This window comes from Grampus griseus (assembly GCF_964374135.1).
Source record: "Grampus griseus genome assembly, chromosome: 11".
Classification (NCBI taxonomy): Eukaryota; Metazoa; Chordata; class Mammalia; order Artiodactyla; family Delphinidae; genus Grampus; species Grampus griseus.
Window position 1 is genome coordinate 99,202,758 of NC_139005.1, and position 26,324 is coordinate 99,229,081.

Here is a 26,324-nt window from a genome sequence, read left to right on the forward strand (position 1 = left end):
CAGACTCTCAGAGGAGGGGGTGAATTTTTAAAGTGCAGTCTTTAAAAATCATTTACTTTAAAATTTTAAACAATATTAAAGGAGAATCTGAGATACTTCTATTTATCAGGATGGGACATAGACCTAAAGAGATTGAGAGATAGTGGTTGTGACCTTGTAACCAACTTACCCTATGTGTGTAAAAATGATTGGTTCCGTAGCCCAAGATGGAATGGAACTGATTTACTCTCCTCCCAGAGACAAGGAGAAATCCAGGCAAATGTATGAAACAATGTTTTTCAAGACATTGGACATCAGGCCATGAATGACACTGATGGTTGTGAGGTGAAAAGAAACAAGGTGAGAGGTGTGACTGAAGTGAGTTTCCAGGCCGTGGTGCAGGGAGGGAGAACCTGGGCAGAGCCTGGAAGGTTTTCTAAGTTGAGGAGATGGAGCTGAGACTCTGGAGAGACCAAAGAGTCTAGTGTTCCCAGGGCAGAGTACTGGAGGAGAGAACTCTGGAGATCTGCTAAGTACTGCTTGGTGCAGGCATGTGAGTAAAACTACCTGAGGCCAGGAAAAGAACCATCTGAGAGGATTAGAAGGAACAGTGGCCAGCACTCAAACTGGGCCAGGAGTAGTGCCTGGCACTCACATGGGACCAGGAACAGTGCCTGTTTCCCATCTGCCAGTCTGGAAAACCTCATACTTCAAGAGGGATTGGGTAGATTATTCAGAAAGATCTTGCCTCAGTAGGGGGGAATAATTGCACTAGATTACGTACTGCTATGGTCCTGCCTGACAGATCTCAAAAATAAGATACAAAAGGATCTTTTCCAAGTAATTGTCCAAGTAATTTAACTACATCCCAGAAGAAAGCTCAAGAATATTTATAGGAATACAAAACTACTCAGCACTGAACAAGGTAAAAAATTACAATGTCTGACATCTAATCAAGGATTACTAGACATGCAAAGAAGCAGGAAAAGAGGATCCATAATGAGGGGGAAAATATCAATGAATTGAGACCTACCCAGAACTGATTATATATATAATGACACACACAGAATAAACAATTTTTTAAAAATAAAAAGAGCATCAGTGAACTGTTGAACAACAGCAGCCTAATATATGTATAATTGGAGACCCTGGGGAAAAAAGTGGGGGACAGAAAAAATATTTGAAGAAATAATGGGGTCAATTCGTTGGGAAGATTTAGCAATTCTAAAAGTTTATGCATCTAATAACAGAGCTTTAAAATACATGGAGTGGGACCTCCCTGGTGCCGCAGTGGCTAAGAATCCGCCTGCCAATGCAGGGGACACGGGTTCTAGCCCTGGTCCAGGAAGGTCCCACATGCCGCGGAGCATCTAAGTCCATGCGCCACAACTACTGAGCCTGCACTCTAGGGCCCGCGTGCTACGACTGCTGAGCCCAGGCACCACAACTACTGAAGCCCATGTGCCTAGAGCCTGTGCTCCGCAACAAGAGAAGCCACCGCAATGAGAAGCCCGCGCACCGCAATGAAGAGTAGCCCCCGCTGTCTACAACTAGAGAAAGCCTGCAAGCAGCAACTTAGACCCAATGCAGCCAAATAAATAAATAAATAATAAATTTTTAAAAATAATAAAATACATGAAGCAAAAACTGATAGAACTGCAAGGAGAAACAGACAAATACAAAATTGTTGTCAGAGGTAATTTATTAAACAAATATAGAGAATACCAACAACGATATGGAAGATTTGAACATTATCAACCAATTTGATCTAATTGACATGTAGAACAATATATAGAACAATCTACCCAACAACAGCAGAATATACATTATTTTCAAGTGCATACAGATGTTTACCAAGGTACATTGTATTCTGGGCCGTAAAACAAATCTCAATAAACTTTAAAAGATTCAAGTCACATAAAGTAGATTCTCTGACATAATGGAATTAAATTAGAAATCGCTAATATAAACAGGAGTGAAAAATCACCAAATATTTGGAAACTAAATTACATGCTTCTAAATAAGCCATGTGTCAAAAACTAAATCAAAGAAGAAATTAGAAAGTATTTTGAACTGAATGAAAATAAAAACAACGTATTGAAATTTGTGGAATCTGCTATATCAGTACTTAGATGAAAATTTATAACACTAAACACCTATATTAGAAAAGAAAAAAGGACTCAAATCAATGACCTTAAGGAAAAGAAGAGCAAATTAAAGCCACTGTAAGCAGAAAAAAGGAAATAATGAAGATCAGGGTGAAATCGATGAATAGAAAACCAAGCACAACAGAGAAGATCAATGAAACACAAAGCTGGTTCTTTGAGAAGATAAATAATGTTGATAAACCTCTAGCCTGGCTTATTTAGAAAAAGAAGAAAAGATACAAATTACTAATATCTGCATTGAGAGAGGTGACATCACTACAGATTCTACAGCTATTATAAGGATAACAGGAAAATATTATGAACTGTATGTCAATAAGTTTGACAACTCAGATAAAAAAGACAAATTACTTGAAATACACATATTTCCAAAACTGAACTCAAGAAGAAATAGATCATCTATCTAGCCCTACGTCTATTAAATAAATAGAATTTTAAAATCCTTTCCACAAAGAAACCTCAGGCTTAGATGGCTTCACTGGTAGGTTCTACCAAATATCTAAAGAATAAACAATTCCATTGTAGGCAAAATCTTCCAAAAAATGGAAGGGGTGGGAGTATTTTGCAGTTCATTCCAGGAGGCTAGCATTAATCTGATACCAATACTAGGCAAAGACATTACAAGTAAAGAAAACTAAAGGCCGATATCCCTTTCGGACATAGATGCAAAAATTCTAATTTACAGTTTAGGACATTGAGTCAATGATGTATAAAAAGAATGTCATATCATAGCCTAATGGGTTCAGCCCAAGAATATAAGGATAGTTTAAAAGTCAAAAATTAGCATAATTCAACAAATTAACAGAATGAAAAAGAAATACTATATAATCATTTCAATAGATATAGAAGAAGCATTTGATAAAATTTCATACTTGCTACTAACAGAAATCACTGTTTTTTACAGAGGTACAGAGGCAGTTCAGTAGAGCAAGAACGATCTTTTCAACAAATGGTGCCGGCACAATTGCTTATCCACATGCCCCAAATGAACTTTGATCCATTCCTCATATCATAGACAAAAATTAACTCAAAGGGCTTCCCTGGTGGCGCAGTGGTTTGGAGTCCGCCTGCCGATGCAGGGGACGCAGGTTCGTGCCTTTGTCCGGGAAGATCCCACATGCTATGGAGCGGCTGGGCCCGTGAGCCATGGCCGCTGAGCCTGCGCGTCCGGAGCCTGTGCTCCACAACGGGAGAGGCCACAGCAGTGAGAGGCCCGCGTACCGCAAAAAAAAAAAAAAAAAAAAAAACCTCAAACTAGATCATAGATCTAAATGTAAAGTCTAAAACTGTAAAACTTCTAGAAGAAAACACAGGGAAAAAAATCTTTACGACCTTGGGTTAGGCAAAGACTTCGTAGATATGACACCAATAAGACAATCCACAAAAGAAATAAATTGATGAATTGGACTTCATCAAAATGAACACTTTGGCTCTTCAAAAGGCAGTTTTGGGAAAATGAAAACACAAATTACAAACTGCAAAGAAATCTTTGTAAAGCATAAACCTGTTAAAGGGCTTGTAACCAGAATACAGAAAAAAAAAACTTTGGAAATTCACCAATAAGAAAATAGCCCAGTTTTTAAATGGGCAAGAGATTTGAACTGACACTTCAGCAAAGAAGATATGTGGGTAGCCAATAAGCATGAGGAAAATGTTCGACATCATGAGTCATCAGGGCAATGCAAATTAAACCTACAATCCGCATACCAGCGTTCTGCAGCTTTCACAGAGGTGATAGGGTACTACTACAGACCCATGAGAAACAAATACCGTATGCTAACACATATATATGGAATCTAAAAAAAAATGGTTCTGATGAACATAGGGGCAGGACAGGAATAAAGACGCAGACCTAGAGAATGGACTTGAGGACACAGAGGGGGAAGGGCAGGCTGGGACGAAGTGAGAGAGGAGCATTGACATATATACACTACCAAATGTAAAGTAGATAGCTAGTGGGAAGCAGCCGCATAGCACGGGGAGATCAGCGCAGTGCTCTGTGACCACCCAGAGGGGTGGGATAACGAGGGTAGGAGGGACATGTAAGAGGGAGGGGATATGGGGATATATGTATGCATATGGCTGATTCATTTTGTTATACAGCAGAAACTAACACAACACTGTAAAGCAATTATGCTACAATAAAGATGTTAAAAAAAAAATGGGGGAGCTTCCCTGGTGGCGCAGTGGTTGAGAGTCCGCCTGCCGATGCAGGGGACACGGGTTCGTGCCCCGGTCCGGGAAGATCCCACATGCCGCGGAGCGGCTGGGCCCGTGAGCCATGGCCGCTGAGCCTGCGCGTCCGGAGCCTGTGTTCCGCAACGGGAGAGGCCACAACAGTGAGAGGCCCGCGTACTGCAAAAAAAAAAAAAAAAAAAAGGGGGTACATCTAACTTTACCAGTGAATGTGTGTATAACCCTCATGTAAGACATTTCCAGAAGTGTATTGTTATATTAAATCCAAATCAGTACCTTTTAGTCAATAAAAAGCTTCTCTTAAATTAAAAAAAAAAAAAAAAGAATCTGCCTGCCAACGCAGGGGACACAGGTTCAGTCCCTAGTCTGGGAAGATCCCACATGCCGCGAGGCACCTAAGCCCATGAGCCACAACTACTGAGCCTGCGCTCTACAGCCTGTGTGCCACAGCTACTGAAGCCCACGGGCCTAGAGTCCATGCTCCTCAACAAGAGAAGCCACCGCAATGAGAAGCCCGCGCACCACAACAAAGAGTAGCCCCCGCTCACCGCAGCTAGAGAAAGCCCGCGTGCAGCAACAAAGACCCAATGCAGCCAAAAATAAATAAATAAATTTATTTAAAAAAAAAAAGTTCGTCCATCATTACCCCCAAGACAAGTACCAAGTATTACGGGAGGGAGAGGATCCAGAGTCTCAGAGTGAGACACAGTTACCACACTGAAAGAATGAACAGGAGCCTTTCTACCTTCCCCTCTGATGGGTGGTCTACCAGGACATTGAGTTACGAGCGGGAGTCACGTTCCTTCCCCGCTGTAAAGGCGTTGAAGCTTTGTAAAGGTGAGAAATCCAAAAACGTTCTGATATTTGATGTTTTGCATGGGGCATGTGTCCCCCCTGTGAGCTGGTAGGGTCTGGTGGGCTGTCCTCTTTATCCCAGTGTGTTCTGGAATTTCCCAGTGGCCTGCCTTGATGTGGGTCTGCATTCACGCATTCTGTTGGGAACCTGGACGTTCACAGCCTTCATTTCTGAGAACTGTCCTTGAATTCATTTGTGGATAATTGCCTCTGCCGGGTCTCCTCACCTCCGTCCCTCCGGGACATTGTCATTTGGATGAGTCACCTCCTGGACTGGTGCTCTCACTTTCTCGTCTGTCTTCCCCCATTTCCATCTCTGTCTTTTCTCTTTCCTTTTTGGGAGATTATGGCCTTTATCCTCCAACCCTTCTATTAAGTTTGGGATCATGTTTTTTAATTCCCAAGAGGGTTTTTGTTCTCTGAATGCTCTTTTTTATGCGATGCTCTGCTTTTCATGAGTGCAATATCTCATCTTTCTGAGGATATTCATGTTTCCCCTGGTTATGTAGGTTTCTTCCTCCTGTATATTGTTTCCTCTGAGCTGTTTTTTCCTGTGTTGGTTGGTTGGTTGGCTCTCTTTATTTCACGGGACGGACCTTCCTCAGAGGTCTGGTATTTGTGGGGGAGGGTTGTCTGATTTTCTTTAAAAGGAGGAACTAAAAAGCTGATTGAGGCTGTGGGCAGAAGGTGGGGATGTTCACTTTAGACATCCTTGTGGAGATCAGGCTGGGACGGGGAGGAAAGGGCTCTTGGGCTGACTGCTGGTGTCTTTAAGTCTCCCTTCTTAAATGGAAGATATTCCCATAGAAGATATTTCAATCCCCTATTTGGGGTTGAGGGGGAGGGAGGGAAGTAGACCTAGAGTCCCTGGGGTTCCAGAAGGAAGAGGAGAAGCAGGCTGGGGTGTCAGCAATCCCCTGTGCTTGCTAACGCCCTGGTTCACATCCCTGCAGGCATGGCAAGTTGCCATGGAGACAGATGGGGGAGAGGATCTAGGGCCACTGCTCAGAGCTTCTGCCCATCCTCCTACTTTCGCCCCAGTTGTACCCATGCCTGGTACCTCCAGTTATTGAGTGCCCGGGGTTCTGCAGGGGGAACCTGGGGTTCCTGCTTTTCCAGGTGCTGTTTTCGCGGTCTCTCCTCCATCCTCCACATCCAGCTCCTTTCCAGCCTCCAGCTGCTCCTGCTGCTGTCTCCTCCTGCTCTTCTCTTCTTCCTGGATTGATCCCTTTTGGTTTTGTTTTCAGTCTTTTCCCTGTGGTTTCAGAGGGGATGCAGAAAAGAATGAAATGACGTGCATACGACTCACCACTTCATCTCAAGTTCAGCATCTCTCTTGATAGATGGGAAATGGAGGCTTAGGGACTTTGTAGATTAGCTCAAATGTTACACAACTTACATTCAGCGGTGGCAGTTTTGATGCCTCCAGAACCCATGCTTCTTAATCATTGGGCTAAGATTAAAGTTTTAATTAAAAAAAGAAGTTCTGGGAATTCCCTGGAGGTCCAGTGGTTAGGACTCCACGCTTCCACTGCTGGGGGCCCGGGTTCAATCCCCAGTTGGGGAACTAAGATCCCGCGTGCCACGTAGCACGTCCAAAACAAACAAACAAACACACACGCACAAAATAAAAATTAAAAAAAGAAGTTCTGCAAAGCTGAGCTCCTGTTTAGTTTTTAAGTGCGGTGATTGGGTTTCTCTCTGAAATCTCTCCCTCTGCAATACCCGGTGCCACCTCGTATTCTGTCTTCTGGGGTGATTATCGGTGAACGTGTTTTATCTTCCGCCATCTCCTGATTACTTTGGAAATCCTTAAGGGTAAGAGCTATGTCCTAGTCAGGTGTCTCCTCAAAATGCCTATCATAGGCCATTCACAGACCAATAACGCTGAAGATAAACCACTGCTCAGTGACCATAGAAATAAAATTATAATATGTGTCCATTGCCTGAGTAGAACTGCTGAAGAGAAGTGTGTTTCTTTTTCCCAATCTCCTTATCCTTATGGAAGAGGATGAAACCAGTGAAAACATTCTATTAATATTCCAGATTTGGGCTTTTTTCTTCCTTTTGTCTCATTTGCTGGAGAGCAAAACACAGACTGAGAATGAGCCAGCATCCGTTGTTCAGTCAAGTAGGAGAAGCAGAAGACAGAAAACTCTGAAGGACTGACACACCGATTCATTTTGAACCTTAGTGTTATTCATGAAAATGTCCAAAAAATGGTTTTCACCTTGCAGAAAGTTGAACCATGTTGGTAAAGTTTATGATATCCTGAGTGCGTTTATGAAAAGGCTGGTGCTAAATTCCCAATGGTGCTGTGGGCCGAGTGAGCACTGGATTTTCAGAGTGTTGCTGGAGGCACTTTTCTCTCTTAGAAACTTCTGGTATTTACCATTTCTCATTACATTATGCGTAGAGTGAGAAAGGTTTTACTTTGAGTTCCCTTGTTTTAGAATTCCGTGGTCGACCCTGTTCTGCTCTTCCACCGCTGCTTCTCGTAAGACTTGAAGAAGTGGAAGGACATTCAGAACTTATCTGCTCTGCAAAATACAATACCATTGACCATATCCAAAACGGAAGGGGAAAGTTAAAGGTGAAAGATCTAAAAATGGACACATCACTGCCATTTGCAGCAACGTGGATGGACCTGGAGATTATCATATTAAGTGAAGTAAGTCAGACAGAGAAAGACAGATACCATATGATATCGCTTATATGCAGGATCTAAAACTATGATACAAAACAGAAACAGACTCACAGACATAAAAAACAAACATGGTTACCAAGGAGATGGCCGGGGGGAGGGATAAATTAGGAGTTGGAGATTAAACAGATACATACTACTGTATATAAAATAGATAAACAAGGACCTACTGTGTAGCACAGGGACCTGTATTCAGTATCTTGTAAAAACCTATACTGGAAAAGAATATGAAAAAGAGTATATATGTATGTGTGTGTGTTGTACTAACAACAATACAGCACTGTAAGTTAACTATACTTCAGTGTTTAAAGAATGGTTAAGGGCTTCCCTGGTGGCGCAGTGGTTGAGAGTCTGCCTGCCGATGCGGGGGGCATGGGTTCGTGCCCCGGTCCGGGAGGATCCCACATGCCGCGGAGCGGCTGGGCCTGTGAGCCATGGCCACTAGGCCTGCGCGTCCGGAGCCTGTGCTCCATAAGGGGAGAGGCCACAACAGTGAGAGGCCCACATACCGCAAAAAAAAAAAAAAAAAAGAATGGTTAAAAAAAAAAGAAAGAAAAATGGACACATCTCTTTTATCAACTTCCTGAAATCATAAAACCAAAACTAACCTCCAGCATATATTAGAACTACACCAAAATAATTATCTTTCTACTTGGTTACTCTTGGTTTAGAGCAAATTTAGATTTCCATCAAGTTGGCCCCGAGAAGTTAAAGATAAAGGGAAAGGGACTTCTGTCTTTCCCTTAAAACTAGTACTGCACCTTTGGGCCTCTGGGCACTACAGGACTGGCAGTAGAAATACATTCATGGGACAACTAACTGCTGAACAATCATCGACAGGAAGACACTGGAACTCACCAAAAAAGATACACCCCATCCAAAGGCAAAGGAGAAGCCACAGTGAGACGGTAGGAGGGGTGCAATCACAATAAAATCAAATCCTGTAACTGCTGGGTGGGTGACTCACAAACTGGAGAACACTTATACCACAGAAGTCCACCCACTGGAGTGAAGGTTCTGAGCCCCACGTCAGGCTTCCCAACCTGGATTGTCTGGCAATGGGAGGAGGAATTCCCAGAGAATCAGACTTTGAAGGCTAGCGGGATTTGACTGCAGGACTTCGACAGGACTGGGGGAAACAGAGACTCCACTCTTGGAGGACACACACAAAGTAGTGTGCACCTCGGGACCCAGGGGGAGGAGCAGTGACCCTGGGGGAGACTGAACCAGACCTACCCGCTAGTGTTGGAGGGTCTCCTGAAGAGGTGGGGGGTGGCTGTGGCTCACCACAGGGACAAGGACACTGGCAGCAGAAGTTCTGGGAAGTACTCCGTGGCATGAGCCCTCCCAGAGTCCACCATTAGCCCCACCAAAGAGCCAGTAGCCTCCAGTGCTGGGTCACCTCAGGCCAAACAACCAACATGGAGGGAACTCAGCCCCACCCATCAGGAGACAAGTGGATTAAAGTTTTACTGAGCTGCCCACCAAATCAACACCCAGCTCTACCCACCACCAGTCCCTCCCATCAGGAAGCTTGCACAAGCCTCTCACCCGCCAGAGGGCAGACAGCAGAAGCAAGAAGAACTATAATCCTGCAGCCTGTGGAATGAAAAGCACATTCACAAAATGACAAGGCAGACAAAATGAAAAGGCAGAGGACTATGTACCAGATGAAGGAACAAGATAAAACCCCAGAAAAAAACCCTAAATGAAGTGGAGATAGGCATCCTTCCAGAAAAAGAATTCAGAATAATGATAGTGAAGATGATCCAGGACCTTGGAAAAAGAATGGAGGCAAAGATCAAGAAGATGCAAGAAATGTTCAACAAAGACCTAGAAGAATTAAAGAACAAACAAACAGAGATAAACTACACAATAACTGAAATGAAAAATATACTAGAAGGAATCAATAGCAGAATAACTGAGGCAGAAGAAGGAATAAGTGACCTGGAAGACAGAATGGTGGAATTCACTGCTGCGGAACAGAATAAAGAAAAAAGAATGAAAAGAAATGAAGACAGCCTAAGAGACCTCTGGGGAAACATTAAACACACCAACATTCACATTATAGGGGTCCCAGAAGGAGAAGAGAGAGAGAAAGGACCTGAGAAAATATTTGAAGAGATTATAGCCGAAAACTTCCCTAACATGGGAAAGGAAACAACCACCCAAGTCCAGGAAGCACAGAGAGTCCCGGGCAGGATAAACCCAAGGAGAAACATGCCGAGATACATAGTAATCAAACTGACAAAAATTAAGGACAAAGAAAAATTATTAAAAGCAACAAGCGAAAAATGACAAATAACATACAAGGGAACTCCCATGAGGTTAACGGCTGATTTCTCAACAGACACTCTACCAGCCAGAAGGGAGTGGCACGATATATTTAAAGTGATGAAAGAGAAGAACCTACAGCCAAGATTACTCTACCCAGCAAGGATCTCATTCAGATTTGACAGAGAAATCAAAAGCTTTACAGACAAGTAAAAGCTAAGAGAATTCAGCACCACCAAACCAGCTCTACAACAAATGCTAAAGGAACAACTACTGAAGCCCACGCGCCTAGAGCCTGTGCTCCGCAACAAGAGAAGCCACCGCAATGAGAAGCCCGCACACAGCAACGAAGAGTAGCCCCCGCTCACCACAAATAGAGAAAGCCTGCACGCAGCAGTGAAGATCCAACGCAGCCAAAATAAATAAATTTAAAAAAAAGATCTTCCAACAAAAGTCCAGGACCAGATGGCTTCACAAGTGAATTTTAGCAAACACTTAGGGAAGAGCTAACACCCATCCTTCTCAAACTCTTCCAAATAACTGCAGAAGAAGGAACACTCCCAAACTCATTCTACAAGGCCACCATCCCCCTGATACCAAATCCAGACAAAGATACTACAAAAAAAGAAAATTACAGACCAATATCACTGATGAGTATAGATGCAAAAATCCTCAACAAAATACCAGCAGACAGAATCCAACAACACATTAAAAGGATCATAGGGCTTCCCTGGTGGCGCAGTGGTTGGGAGTCCACCTGCCGATGCAGGGAACGTGGGTTCGTGCCCCGGTCCGGGAAGATCCCACGTGCCGCGGAGCAGCTGGGCCCGTGAGCCATGGCCGCTGGGCCTGCGCGTCCGGAGCCTGTGCTCCGCAGCGGGAGAGGTCACAACAGTGAGAGGCCCGCGTACCACGAAAAAAAAAAAAAAACCATATGATCATCTCAATAATTGCAGAAAAAGCTTTTGACAAAATTCAACACCCATTTATGATAAAAACTCTCCAGGAAGTGTGCATAGAGGGAGCCTACCTCAACATAATAAAGGCCATATACAACAAACCCACAGCAAACGTCATTCTCAATGGTGAAAAACTGAAAGCATTTCCTCTAAGATCAGGAACAAGACAAGGATGTCCACTCTCACCACTATTATTCAACATGGTTTTGGAAGTCCTAGCAATGGCAATCAGAGAAGAAAAAGAAATAAAAGGAATACAAATTGGAAAAGAAGAAGTAAAACTGTCACTGTTTGCAGATGACATGATACTATACATAGAGAATCCTAAAGATGCTACCAGAAAAGTACTAGAGCTAATCAGTGAATTTGGTAAGGTTGCAGGAAACAAAATTAATACACAGAAATCTCTTGCATTCTTATACACTAATGATGAAAAATCAGAAAGAGAAATTAAGGAAACAGTCCCATTCACCATTGCAACAAAAAGAATAAAATACCTGGGAATAAACGTACCTAAGGAGGTGAAAGACCTGTACTCAGAAAACTATAAGACACTGATGAAAGAAATCAAAGGTGACGCAAACAGATGGAGAGATATACCATGTTCTTGGATTGGAAGAATCAATATTGTGAAAATGACTCTACTACCCAAAGCAATCTACAGATTCAGTGCAATCCCTATCAAATTACCAGTGGCATTTTTTACAGAACTAGAACAAAAAATCTTAAAATTTGTATGGAGACACAAAAGACCCCTAATAGCCAAAGCAATCTTGAGGCAAAAAACCAGAGCTGGAGGAATCAGACTTCCTGACTTCAGACTATACTACAAAGCTACAGTAATCAAGACAGTACAGTACTGGCACAAAAACAGAAATACAGATCAATAGAACAGGATAGAAAGCCCAGAGATAAACCCATGCACCTGTGGTCAACTAATCTATGAAAGAGGAGGCAAGGATATACAATGGAGAAAAGACAGTCTCTTGAATAAGTGGTGCTGGGAAAACTGGACAGCTACATGCAAAAGAATGAAATTAGAACACTCCCTAACACCATACACAAAAATAAACTCAAAATGGATTAAAGCTCTAAATGTAAGACCGGACACTATAAAACTCTTAGAGGAAAACATAGGAAGAACACTCTTTGACATAAATCGCAGCAAGATCTTTTTTTGACCCACCTCCTAGAGAAATGGAAATGAAAACAAAAATAAACAAATGGGACCTAATGAAACTTAAAAGCTTTTGCACAGCAAAGGAAACTATAAACAAGATGAAAAGACAACTCTAAGAATGGGAGAAAATATTTGCAAACGAATCAGCAGACAAAGGACTAATCTCCAAAATTATATATATAAACAGCTCATGCAGCTCAAAATTTAAAAAACGAACAACCCAATCAAAAAATGGGCAGAAGACCTAAATAGACATTTGTCCAAAGAAGACATACAGATGGCCAAGAGGCACATGAAAAGCTGCTCAACATCACTAATTATTAGAGAAATGCAAATCAGAACTACAATGAGGTATCACCTCACACCAGTTAGAACGGGCATCATCAGAAAATCTACAAACAACAAATGCTGGAGAGGGTGTAGAGAAAAGGGAACCCTCTTGCACTGTTGGTGGGAATGTAAATTGGTACAGCCACTATGGAGAACAGTATGGAGGTTCCTTAAAAAACTAAAAATAGAATTACCATATGATCCAGCAATCCCACTACTGGGCATATACCCAGAGAAAACCATAATTCAGAACGACACATGCACCCCAATGTTCATTGCAGCACTATTTACAATAGCCAGGACATGGACGCAACCTGTGTCCATCGACAGATGAAGGGATAAAGAAGATGTGGCACATATATACAATGGAATATTACTCAGCCATAAAAGGAACGAAATAGGGTCATTTGTAGAGACGTGGCTGGATCTAGAGACTGTCATACAGAGTGAAGTAAGTCAGAAAGAGAAAAACAAATATCATATGTTAACACGTGTACGTGGAACCTAGAAAAATGGTACAGATGAACTGGTTTGCAGGGCAGAAATAGAGACACATATGTAGAGAACAAACGTATGGACACCAAGGGGGAAAGCAGCAGGGGTGGTGGTGGTGCTGTGATGAATTGGGGGATTGGGATTGATGTATATACACTAATATGTATAAAATAGATAACTAATAAGAACCTGCTGTATAAAAAAATAAAAAATTCAAAAAAAACCATCTAAGTGCATATGACTAAGTGAAAGAAGCCAACCTGAAAAGGGTACATACTGTATGATTGCAAATATATGACATTCTAGAAAAGACCAAACTATGGAGACAGTAAAAAGACCAGGGCTTGCCAGGGATTAAGTGGGAAGGAGACATAAATAGGCAGATTTTTAGAGCAGAAACTACTCTGTATGATACTGTAATGGTGGATACGTGTCATTATACATTTGTCAAAACCCATAGAATTCACAATACCAGGAGTGAACCCTAATGTCAACTGTGGATTTTGGGTGATAATGATGTGTCAGTACAGGTTCATTGATTGTAACAAATGTCCCACTCTGGTGTGGGATGTTGACAGTCGGGGAGGCTCTGCTTATGTGGGGAGAAGGGGGTACATGGGAACTCTCTTGTACCTTCCAGTCGGATTTGCTGGGAACCTAAAACTGTTCTTTTTTTTCCCCAACATTTATTTATTTATTTATTTATGGCTGCACAGGGTCTTAGTTGCGGCACACGAGCTTCTCAGTGGCAGCAGGCATGCGGGATCTACTGCCCCAACTAGGGGTTGAACCCGGGTTTCTACATTGGGAGCATGGAGCCTTAACCACAGGACCGCCAGAGAAGTCCCTTAAAGCTGTTCTTAAAAATAAAGTCCAGTTTAAAAAAAATCTGGATTTGATGACCTGCTTAACAGAGCGAAAAATTGATCAGAGCTGCAAAACACCAGTGCACTTGGTTGTATCTTGTCTTCTCCAGTTTGCAACTCTACCCCCGTGGTTAACTGTACTCTTTGACTTACCTCTCCCGAAGCTGTTGACCCTGGCTCGGGAAGAATGATGAGAAACAGAGTCAAAGAGTCTTCAGTGTAATACTCTCTGAAATTTGAAGGCTAAGCAATGCAATATATGGAAGAGTGGTGCCCTAGAAAACAAACGTTTCCTTTGTGGTTCAGCTCAGCATATCCAAGGGGTATTTTGTGCAGGACACTTGCATAAGGCTTGCTCTTGCCTTTGGGGATATTATAGTTTGGGGAAGGCCAGCCAGGCAGGAGGAAGGGCGTGATTAAAGGATAAAGGCATGGGTGAGGCCGGGGGAACAGAGTTCCCCAGTAAGGAAGGAGGAAGGAGAGCCGCCACGAGCCCGGAGCTCCACAGACACAAGGAACACATGCAACGATCACGTGGATGTTATTAACCTGATTCATGGTTGAAGTGTCCAAGGTCGCCAGGAGCACTGCCCTCGCCCCGAGGTTGGGGCTTCATCCACCAGGCCCGCCTAGATGCTGCCGTTGATAAGAACCCTATGAGGAGAACATTGCTAACATTATCAGAACTTCCCGGAAGAGGAGATGACGTTTGCAGAGGCCGAGCCTGTGCGTCCCACAGACACCGTAACCTGCAGTTCGCAACTGAATTCGTCACTTTTCTCCCTTCCATGGCTCTCTCCACCCTGGGAACGCACTCTTCTCTTTACGTTCTGGATTTCGTGGATGTCACCCCATCTGCCCAGTTACCTGAGCCAGAGAGGAGGTTTATCCGAGGCTCTGCCCCAGTTCCCTGCTCCATGCCCTGCCAGCTGTCCGTGTTAGCACCTCGTCCTCTTCCGCCCTCCCCGCCTCCCCACATCAGCTTCCGGGGGCACCGTCACCTCTTAGGGGACGGTTACCAGCCTCCTAAGGAGTCTTGCTGCTTCTCGCCTTATCTGCTATAACCTGGACTCCACCCTGCTGCCAGAACAATGCTGAGGCAGCTCTTACCATCCCTCCGCGACCCCTTTACTGCTTGAGGGGCAGAGTCCACACTCCTGCGCCCGAGAGCGCCGATGCGCCCTGATTGCCCTGCCGGTCTCTCCCGCCTCTGCAGGCTCCTCTCCCTGCCCCCACCCTGTGCTGCATCAAAAATGGTCCCAGTTTCTCTGAGGCTCCCCCACCTCAGAGGTGGGGTTCATCTCCCCACCCCTTGGATCTGGGCTCGCCTCGCAACTCGCTTTGACCCGCAGAATGTGGCAGAAGTGATGCAGCATTTACGAGTGAGGGCTCGAAGTTTCCGCATTCACTGTTGGAACACGAAGGCACCTGCAGAAGCCTGTGCTGGCCTCCGTAGGACGTGGTGAGAAGGGCCCGGCCACAGTCACCCACCTCCACCGACCCTCCAGCCACGGCTGCCTCCTGACCACAGAAGACCTGGCCAGCCCGGCCCAGCCCAAGTTGCTGAGCCACTGAATTGTGAGCAAATAAAGTGGCAGAGTTCAAGCCACTGAGCTTTGGGGCTGTTTGCTGTGCAGCGACGCGTAGCTGACCCAGCCCCCTCAAAGTGGGTTGTCCAGACCTCGGCTGCTTACTCTGATGTTTTAGGTCATCTCTGCATGTGGGCTTTTCTTAGAAATGCCCCTTACCGTTTTTTATTTTTTGCTGCTGCATTCCTTTCTGATCACCTCTTAGGATGCAGCTCGGGTGTCCCCTCCTTTGTGGAGCCTTCCCAACCCTCAGGGTGTCCCGTGACGACACTCGTCACACTGCCTCTGCGACGATCACTTGTTTATTTCTTTCTCTTTCTTCGCCTACTGGCAGCACAAGTGACTTTCCTCCCCGAGTCTCTGTGTTTTCTCCTCTGTCAATGGGACCAGTACTACCTACCCTGCCCTGGTGCTGGACCCATTAAAAAAAGCAATGCAGTGACTGTTACCGAGGGCCTGGCTCTGGGGTGCTCTGCGCACCTTCCTTGTCTTCCTCCCTGCCCCGTTCCCGGCCCCCACACCCGCTGCCCTGGGCTAGGTGTCCCCCCAAGGTGTCTCCAGGGAGAAGCACAGTCACCAGCTCAGGGGGACTTACATGGTCCACAAAGTCATAAAACACGGCCTCCCATCCCAACGGTGACCACCAGCGTGACTCTGAAAGTGAAGGCTCAGCCTTACGTCTGCCTGCCGTCTCTGTGATGTATTTCTGCCAAGACCCGTCAGGACCTCCTTGTCTGGACCTGTCGAGGGCCTCGGGCCTCCGCTGCTTCTCTGTTGTCTGGCTGCTAAAAGCCCAGCATCATCCCCGTGGCTACTGGTTCTGTCTACACTGGGTCAAAACTTTTGGGTGGTAAATGCGAATTTCATTTCCATGGACTTTTGCTGACAATTAAAAAAAAATTTTTAATTGAAGTATAGTTGATCTGCAATGTTGTGTTAATTGCTGCTGGACAGCAAAGTGATTCCGTTATACACATCTATATTCTTTTTCATATTCTTCTCCATTATGGTTTATTACAGGATACCGTATATAGTCCCTTGTGCTATACACTAGGACCTTGTTGTTGATCCATTCTATATATAGTAGTTTGCATCTGCTAATCCCAACCTCCCGCTCCATCCCTTCCCCAGCCCCCTCCCCCTTGGCAACCACAAGTCTGTTCTCTGTGTCTGAGTCTGTTTCTATTTTGTAGATAAGTTCATTTGTGTCATATTTTAGATTCCAAACATAAGTGATATCATATAGTATTTGTCTTTCTCGGTCTGACTTACTTCACTTAGTATGATAATGTCTAGGTCCATCCACGTTGCTGCAAGTGGCATTATTCTTTTTTTATGGCTGAGTAGTATTCCATTGTGTGTATGTACCACATCTTTATCCATTCATCTGTCGATGGACATTTTGGTTGCTTCCATGTCTTGGCTGTTGTGAATACTGCTACTATGAACATAGGGGTACATGTATCTTTTTGAATTACAGTTTTTTCTGGTTATATGCCCAGGAGTGGGATTGCTGGACCATATGGCAACTCTATTTTTAGTTTTTTTGAGGAACCTCCATACTGTTTTCCATAGTGGCTGCATCCATTGACTTTTTTTTTTTTTCTAAATCTTTTTTTTTTTTTTAATTAATTTATTTATTTATTTTATTTTTGGCTGCATTGGGTCTTCGCGGCTGCGTGCAGGCTTTCTCTAGTTGTGGCGAGCAGGGGCCACTCTTGGTTGCGGTGCGCGGTGTTCTCACTGAGGTGGCCTCTCTTGTTATGGAGCACAGGCTGTAGGCTTCAGTAGTTGTGGCACATGGGCTTCAGCAGCTGTGGCATGTGGGCTCAGTCATTGTGGCGCACAGGCCTAGTTGCTCGGCGGCACGTGGGATCCTCCCGGACCAGGGCTCGAACCTGTGTCCCCTGCATTGGCAGGCGGATTCCTAACCACTGCGCCACCAGGGAAGTCCCCATGCATTGACTTTTAATTCTTGTAGTAAGCTTCTCTGCTCACTCAAATTCCATTGCAGCTGACATTAAAGTGTGTCCAAATTGTAGCTTTCCTGTAATTATTTTGATACCACCATCCACAAAAGTAAGATTATATTTAAGAATGATAACACCCTTTTCAGGACAATGGGGAAGAGTTGGGTTTGAAGATATCACCATCCACAAAAGTAATTATATTTAAGAATGATAACACCCTTTTCAGGACAATGGGAAAGAGTTGGGTTTGAAGTGGCTGGAACCACTTCTGTACTATCATAGAGTGTGATCTTTGTGTAAAACTGGAGGGTGTTTTCTTGGAAACAGTCAGGAACATTCTTTTTGCACCTTTAAAGATAAAGGTGTAGAGGCTCACAGCTACCCTTCATCCCCCATTTTTGCTTTTGCCAAATTCTTTTGATTATAAAATGTCATGCCTTAGGCATTGTTGGGAAAGATCTAGAAAGCTCTACTTAAATCTCTCTGATGTGCAGACTGTTCATAATACGTTTGATTTAATTCATTAAAATACATAGTCCTTCGTTTCCTGACCATTATTATACTCTGGTCCTTTTTTCTTCTGTTTTACATGTGTTTCCTAGGCATTTTCTATACTTACTTAGTCGTTAATCATTATGCGTGGGCTAATGATTAAACTATTTCAGTGAACTTCTGGCGCGAGGTAAAGGTACAGAGGGTTTTTTAGCATTCTTGTGTTTATTTTGAAATGTTGTTTTCAATCCTAGCCCAGCAAATTAAGCCAAAAGGCATCTAAATAGTATCTCTAATATCTAAAAAGTATATAGGAAAGTATAAAGGACCTGACAAGGGAGTGAAATAGAAATGGTGAAAAACAGAAAAATCTGTTGCCTGAGAGCTGCTTGTCTGCTACATAAATGGTACTCCTTTGACAGAAGTTCCATCTTTTACCTTTAAACCATTCAATGAAGTCTAATTGGATTTGATTTAGCAAAGGCAAGTGTCAGTAGATTCCTCTGAGCTGGCATTAACGAGGCATAGTAAGTGATCATTTGGGAGGGCTTGACAACACAGGAAGTTCCAGTCGAGTACAGAAAGCTAAAAGCAGCAAAGTGAAAGACGGGTGTTTGTAACTGTTTCTACTCGGACTCTTTGGAGTCAGATACAAGTTCTGAGTGTGAGAATTCCAGCCCAGTTCCACTTGTTCTTTTTCTTTGAGTGTCTATTTTCATAGCATGTAAACATGTTTCAATAGCTAACTTTTATCTAACACTTAATTTCAGAGAACGTTTACAAAAGGCGTTCTAGGTGCAAGAAGGTCGGTTAATACTGTACGGGGCAAAAATGGGCGACATACATTAACACGGTTCGGAGCCAACAACCAAGTGATTTCCGCTTAGTCTTTTATTCCAGTCAGGTGATGACGCTTCTCTACTCTTTCTTCAAAGCACTGAACTTATTTTATCACCGAACATTTCCCAGGTTCTCTGCCTGTTGCTTCTAAGGTAGAGTCAGGCTGGTGATCTGTTCGTGCCTTTCCTGAGCAGTCTGTAATGTGTGCCAGTCGGTTGCCCAGGCTGTGGGCACGGTACCCGTTCTCAGGATAAAGGGGTCGATAAGCAACCCCTCTGCCCCCTACATCTCTGTTTGAAGCTTGCCCTTTCCTGCCGACTTGGACTTTGTTGTTCACTATGATGCTTAGATATTTTTGTTTGTTTGTTTGTTTCCTCTCTCACGCTTAGTTTTTAAGTCCCGACAATGGTTATGATTCACTCTGTAAATTTCTGATCACTTTCTGGAGGTAGGGCCACTCTGACTTCTGTTTCAGACATCCGTACGTTTTGTTGTCTTTCGAATACTGACTGCACGTGCCGTTTTGCCGTCTGGTTGACACAGGCTGTGGAGGCAGCTGCAAAGCCGGGGTGGGGCCTCACAGACTTTCACCTGCTGAGTGTGGACTAAGTCCGAGTTCTGTGCCAACCTCGCTCAGCACTGGGGGTGGAAACGGAACGCCTGCTGCATCGTAGGGATTGTGCTGGAAGTACGGACGCAGAGATTAGCAAAGTCCATCCCTACCCGCAAGCGACGTCCTGTCTAGTGGGAGACATGAAAACATTCCCAACACTGTCCCTATAATTAGGGCTACATCAGAATTGGGCCCAAGGTGCTGGGGGGACCCTGAGCACAGTGTGCTGGGCCCTCCTTGTCTTAGACTCAGAGCTCATGACGCCACCAGCCACCATTTTAGCCGATCTTCCCAACAGTCGAGTCATCTGAGAGTTGGTGATAAGGGAAATCCCCTGATGTCAAGGTTAGCAATTAGTGTTAAAATCCTTCTGGTGTTTTCACCTGCCCTGTGCTTGGGTGACATAAAGCAACGGCAGGATTCTGTGCCCCCTCCCTCCTTCTCTCCCTCTCTCTCTTCCTCCCTCCCTCCCTCCCTTCCTTCCTTCTTCCTTTCTTTCTTTCCTGTATCTTTTTTCCCCAGTGTTCTATAGTTTTCCTATACCCTGCTTCGTAATTCTCAAAGCCACATTTTGACTGAAAAGTGTTCTACTAAAAGTAGAATTTCAGCAGTTTATATCTGAGTTTCTGTTCTATAGGATGCAGCTCTACCATTTAAATTGGATGGGAAAGAAAAGAAAATGCCTTTGGAAACCAACACGTCTCGGGATTGATTATCCAGGAAGGGGTGATGGGATTATGCATTATTATTACCTCTTCTCCGCACCCCCTGCTCTCTCCCTCATTTCTCCCTGCAAGGGATCCAAGGGCTGTTTGAGTTCCGCTTGCATCCACTCCTGGTTTCTTACCTCCTCGGCCACACTGGGAGCTGCTAAGAGGTCGTTTGCTGTGCCTCTTTCTCCCTCCAAAGCCCCGGAGGACCTAGGACATCGGGCACAGGGCACAGTAACTGGTTGCCCGTCTCGATGGACCAGGCGGTGGCCGTGTTCTGTGGATTTGAAAGGCAGGTACTTGCCGTGACCTTCCTGCCCCCCGAGCAGAGGTGACCCCGGCGTGGGGAGAGCAGGTGCGGAGCCTGCCAGGAAGCCGCAGGCCGGCGGAGCGGGCTGCGTGCCACGCAGCCTCAGCTCTACCCGGGGACACGTCCAAAGGGCACTCTCCCTTATCTGCTCTGGCTGGAAGCAGGCAGGGCCAGGATGTCCAGTGATCTGTGCAAAGGCCAGTCCTCCGGCCGGAGGTCACGGTGTTGCCTCACTCCCCAGGGATCTCGTTTAGCTCTTCTTAACAGGAACACCGGGTGTTTCTCTACATAAATCTCAGGTATCCTTTAAAAGCAGCTGACAAGTAAAATGATAAGATCTCAAAACATTCTAACTCCCTGGATGTAATGACAGGGAGACTACCATTTAGTCAAAGATCAGTTCCTCCCGTTCTGGACACTCCTGGTTGGAAGGTAGAATGTTTGCAGGACTAAGAGGCTGCTGTCCGTGTGTGTTTTCCTTGCGGCGCTGAGACTAAGACAGGCAGAGGAGGTGGTCACGGCCCCGTTGATAACACAGCCTCTGCCCGGCTATCAGATATCTGTTAGGCTGAACTCTATGGTGACGGTGGTAAGTTAATGACCGCACTTTGGAACCTTTTGTTCATGGTGGGAAATACCTTAAGTGACGCTTACACCTTTCTCTTACTTGCATTTGAAGAAATTCAGTTGTGACGCAGAATAAAATATGATAGAAAAAGTGCACAGATTCACAGCCTGATTTACACTAAGAGATGAGAAAGCCTTCGAAATCTTATGGGAGTTTAATGATTCTCTTTTCTTTTTCATTGTGTGCTATTGTCCATGTATTACCAGAATTCCAGGCATGAGAGGCGAATTTCCCAAAAATGTGTGAACTGGACCCATTTCTCATGTCTAAAGCAAGCCGAACCACCCCTTCATCTTTGCCCTTAAAGCTGCTGTTTACCTTCAGCTGGGCTGAAACGTGCAGTGTTTTTACGCAAGCCCGTCCCACGCGTTTGCTTTGGCAGCGTGTTCTCACTCGGTCCAAAGAGCCCAGCCTTCTGTGATCGCGGTGAGGGGGCAGCCGCCTCGCGCTGAGCCCTGCCGGTGGTTGGGGACACGCACCTCCTCTGGTCCTGTCCGCGATGTGAGCCTTGGGCTTCCCTGTGACCGTTTCAGAAGCTAAATGTCACCTTGTCGGCCCCGTTGGCGAGAAGGGACCCTACGAGGCTCAAGGGTGGACCTGGAGCGGGGCCTGGGGAAGGCAGGGATGGGAGGGGGGTTCAGGCAGGGGGGCTGGGGCCTGGCACAGAGGCGGACAGCACAGGGAGGTCTGGATGAGGCGATGGCCCAGTGCCACTGGTCACCCTGGGGGTGGGGGATGGCGACCAGGGCGAGATCCGGGGAGACAGCGTCACCAGGGCCCATGTCGAGCTAGGAGAACAGGCACAAGGCTGAGGGTCACAGGAAGTGGTTTCAGAGGCTTGAGCAAGAGCCTGAAGCCAGCCGTCACGGGAAGGACCGCTGTTTTGACTTTGTACCTGTGCGCATGTGCTCGGCTGCCCTAACAATGGGCCACTGACTGGGGCCCCTAAATAGCAGGCATTTACTTCTCACAGTCCTGGAGGCTTGAAGTCCAAGATCAAAGTGTCGGCGGCTTTGGGTTCCCCGAGGCCCCTCTGCTTGGCTTGCAGGCGGCGGCCTTCCCGCCGGGTCTTCACGTGGTCGCCCCTCTGTGTGTGCTCCCCGCTGTCTCTCTTTGTGTGTCCAAATCTCCTCTTCTTATAAGGACACCAGCCAGATTGGATTAGGGCCCCCTCTAAACACCTCATTTTAGTGGAATCACCTCTTTATTATCTCCAAAGGCAACCACATTCTGAGGTCCTAAGGGTTAGGACGCCCGCAGCGGAATCTGGGGGGACACGGTGCGGCCCGTAACAGTGCCCACGTGGAGAGCGTTCTTCTGTGTGTGAGTTGAAGCAGCCTAGCGCTGTCGGGGACTGACATGTTCAGATTTTTTTAACTCCACGATGTATTTGTTATGGCGCACTCGTTCTTTAGGCATACCTACGTGACTCCCCCCACGGGTGCAAGGAGAACATATAATATTGCCTCCAGCGTGTGTGCCGACTGCCTGCCCGTCCCACTCCCCCCGGGCTCCCACCTGAGCCAGACTGGCCTGCGCATGCCTGGAAGTACCCGCATGCTTCCATCCTGGGGGCTTTTCACTTGCCGCTTCTTTTGCTGGAACATTCTACCCAAAATGTCCGTACAGCTCACTGCCTCATTCCTGCAGGTGTCTGCGCCCCTTTTCTGAGAGGTCCTCCCTGGCCGGTCATGTAGGGCAGTGTCCTTCCCCATCCTCCCCCTGCAGACTGTCCAGGCCTGTCCCCACCAGAAGGTGCATTCTGGGACAGCGGGGACTTTATGTGTGTCCTCTGCTGTTTTCGTCCACCTCGGATACGCAGTGTGTGCTCGACGGCGCATGAATGATTCCTGGCCTGCTCACCTCTGGCTCCTGAGACGTGTTCTTGTTTAGAGATCTTCATTTTCTTGGGAGTTCCCTGGTGGCCTAGTGCCTTTCACTGCAGGGGTCTGGGTTTAATCCCTGCTTGGGAAACTGAGATCCCGCAAGCTGCTCGGCCAAAATAAAAGAAAAATAATAAAGATTTCCATTTTCTTAATGAGCTTGTCAAGAGGCAAGCGGAGGTAAGGTGGCCAACAACGTTACTTTTTAGATTGTGAGTTCAGGAGTGTCTCTGCTGATAAATGAGGTTTTTGTTCAAGGAAAACCAGTGTTCTGCTATGTCCACTTCACCCATGACTTCTCTCTCCTCCCAGGAACGTGGAGCCCGGCAGTGGGACCAGCTCCATCCGGTCGAGATGGTGGACACAGAGAGCCCGATCGGTCCCCTCTCCCCCCTCGAGGCTGATGATCTGGAAAGCCCACTCTCTGAAGAATTCCTACAAGAAATGAGAACCATTCAAGATATTTCTCAGTCCATTGGTGAGGACAGTTCTGGAAGCTTTAGTTTTACAGAATACCAGTATTTAGGAAGTGGTCCAGGATCAGATGGCTCCGTTATTACAGGTAAGTGTGCTACTTCCTAGAAAGCTTTATCTGGAAACGTTTTTTTCCACAGAGAAAGTTGTTCTCTTTACCTGGAGAAGACACGTCTCTCTGCATTAAAATCTTCAGATGCGTGAAAGCACGACACGCAGTGCCACTGGGCCTTGAAACTTTCCAGGCGTGTCTTGCATATCATAGTATGCCTTCTTTTTTTGTTTTTTTTTTGGATAAACTTTTTATTGAAGTATAATATACACATAAGAGTGCACACACCATAAGTGTGTAGCTCATTTGATTTTTCACCTGAAAATATCATTTTTACACTACGGAGTAATCTCTTGCATGTAACTTACCTGAGCAGCCTGTGTGTAATTTTTCACCGTGATGAGCAGCTCTGTGACACACCTCCCTGTGGGCAACTCTTTGAGTGCATCCTGGGTGACTGATTTTTTTTTTGAATTTTAATCTTTTGTCCCTGTTGGTTATTTATGTTAAATACGGTTACCCGGCGGGGACAGATAGTTAGGGAGTTTGGGATTGACATGTACACACTTCTATATTAAAAATAAATAACCGGCTTCCCTGGTGGCGCAGTGGTTGAGAGTCTGCCTGCCGATGCAGGGGACACGGGTTCGTGCCCCGGTCCGGGAAGATCCTACATGCCGCGGAGCCGCTGGGCCCGTGAGCCGTGGCCGCTGGGCCTGCGCATCCGGAGCCTGTGCTCTGCAACGGGAGAGGCCACAACAGTGAGAGGCCCGCGTACTGCAAAAAAATAATAAAATAAATAACCAACAAGTATGCCTTCTTTTTAAAAGCTGTACATAAACCACATAATGCTTGAAATTCAGCAGTCAGCGGCATTTTTTAAATGCTGTGAGTTTATATTTCTTTAAAGCAGAGACTCCTACTGTAATAAAAATCACTCTCTTTTATCTGGAAATGTATCTGAACCATCTCTCTACTCCCTGGTAAGCTGTTATATATAGAATGGATGCACAGCAAGGTCCTACTGTATAGCACAGAGAACTATATTCAATATCCTATGATAAATCATAATGGAAAAGAATATTTAAAAAAGGAATGTATGTGTATGTATAACTGAATCACTTTGCTGTACAGCAGAAACTAACACAACATCGTAAATCAACTATACTTCAATAAAAAAATAGTAAAACCGAAAAAATAAATTTCAAGATGGTGACAGTAGGAAAAAAAAACTACATCAGGCATCAGCCAGTGCAGGTACAAAGAAATAAAACACGGGGTCTGCTCAGGTCACCTTGCTGTGAAAGAGGAAATCGTTGCACAGTTCATCTTTCTGAGCAACGTTTAAGCCACCCCGGTATAATGTGGTGTAAATTGTACCTTGATTGAAAGGAAGCCCTGTCTGGGGTGGACTTGACTCCACTGTACTTCTTGGCAGAAGTGGGTTTTGGATCAGACAAAGTAGACTTTATTTTTAAATTTTTTAAAAATTTATTTATTTTTGGCTGTGTTGGGTCTTCGTTGCTGTGTGCCGGCTTTCTCTAGTTGTGGCAAGCGGGGGCTACTCTTCCTTGCGGTGCGCGGGCTTCTCATTTCGGTGGCTTCTCTTGTTGTGGAGCATGGGCTCTAGGTGCACGGGCTTCAGTAGCTGTGGCGTGCGGCCTCAGTAGTTGTGGCTCGCGGGCTCTAGAGTGCAGGCTTACTAGTTGTGGTGCACGGGCTTAGTTGCTCTGCGGCATGTGGGATCTTCCCGGACCAGGGCTCGAACCCGTGTCCCCTGCAATGGCAGGCAGACTCCCAACCACTGTGCCACCAGAGAAGCCCCAAAATAGACTTTAAAATAAAGACTTTTACAGGAGACAAGGAAGGACGCTACATAATGATCAAGGGAACAATCCAAGAAGAAGAAGATTTAACAATTATAAATATATATGCACCCAGCGTAGGAGCACCTACGCTGCTATATGAGGTAGATGCGAACAGCCATAAAAGGGGAAATCGACAGTAACACAGTAATAGTGGAGGACTTTAACACCCCACTTACACCAATGGACAGACCTTCCAGACAGAAAATTAATAAGGAAACACAGGCCTTAAAAGAAGTGGGTCTTAAATGTAAGGCCAGAAACTATCAAACTCTTAGAGGAAAACATAGGCAGAACACTCTATGACATAAATCACAGCAAGATCCTTTCTGACCCACCTCCTAGAGTAATGGAAATAAAAACAAAAATAAACAAATGGGACCTAATGAAACGTCAAAGCTTTTGCACAGCAAAGGAAACCATAAACAAGACCAAAAGACAACCCTCAGAATGGGAGAAAATATTTGCAAATGAAGCAACTGACAAAGGATTAATCTCCAGAATTTACAAGCAGCTCATGCAGCTCAATAACAAAAAAACAAACAGCCCAATCCAAAAACGGGCAGAAGACCTAAATAGACATTTCTCCAAAGAAGATATACAGACTGCCAACAAACACATGAAAGAATGCTCAACATCATTAATCATTAGAGAAATGCAAGTCAAAACTACAGTGAGATATCATCTCACACCAGAATGGCCATCATCAAAAAATCTAGAAACAATAAATGCTGGAGAGGGTGTGGAGAAAAGGGAACCCTCTTGCACTGTTAGTGGGAATGTAAATTGATATAGCCACTATGGAGAACAGTATGGAGTTTCCTTAAAAAACTGAAAATAAAACTACCATACAACCCAGCAATATTACTACTGGGCATATACCCTGAGAAAACCA

At 45.1% G+C, this 26,324-nt stretch overlaps 1 protein-coding gene across 3 annotated transcripts in view; it reads left to right on the forward strand.

Annotated features, from left to right (window-relative positions):
* The window catches only part of PPARA (peroxisome proliferator activated receptor alpha), a 75,661-nt gene that overhangs the window by 24,969 nt on the left and 24,368 nt on the right, over positions 1–26,324 (forward strand). For all 3 annotated transcript variants that reach the window (XM_082665500.1, XM_082665498.1, XM_082665499.1), the window contains exon 3: positions 23,351–23,600. In XM_082665500.1, coding sequence (XP_082521626.1) covers positions 23,393–23,600 — 208 coding nt within the window. In that variant the 5' untranslated portion in view covers positions 23,351–23,392. The remainder of the gene's footprint in view (positions 1–23,350; positions 23,601–26,324) is intronic.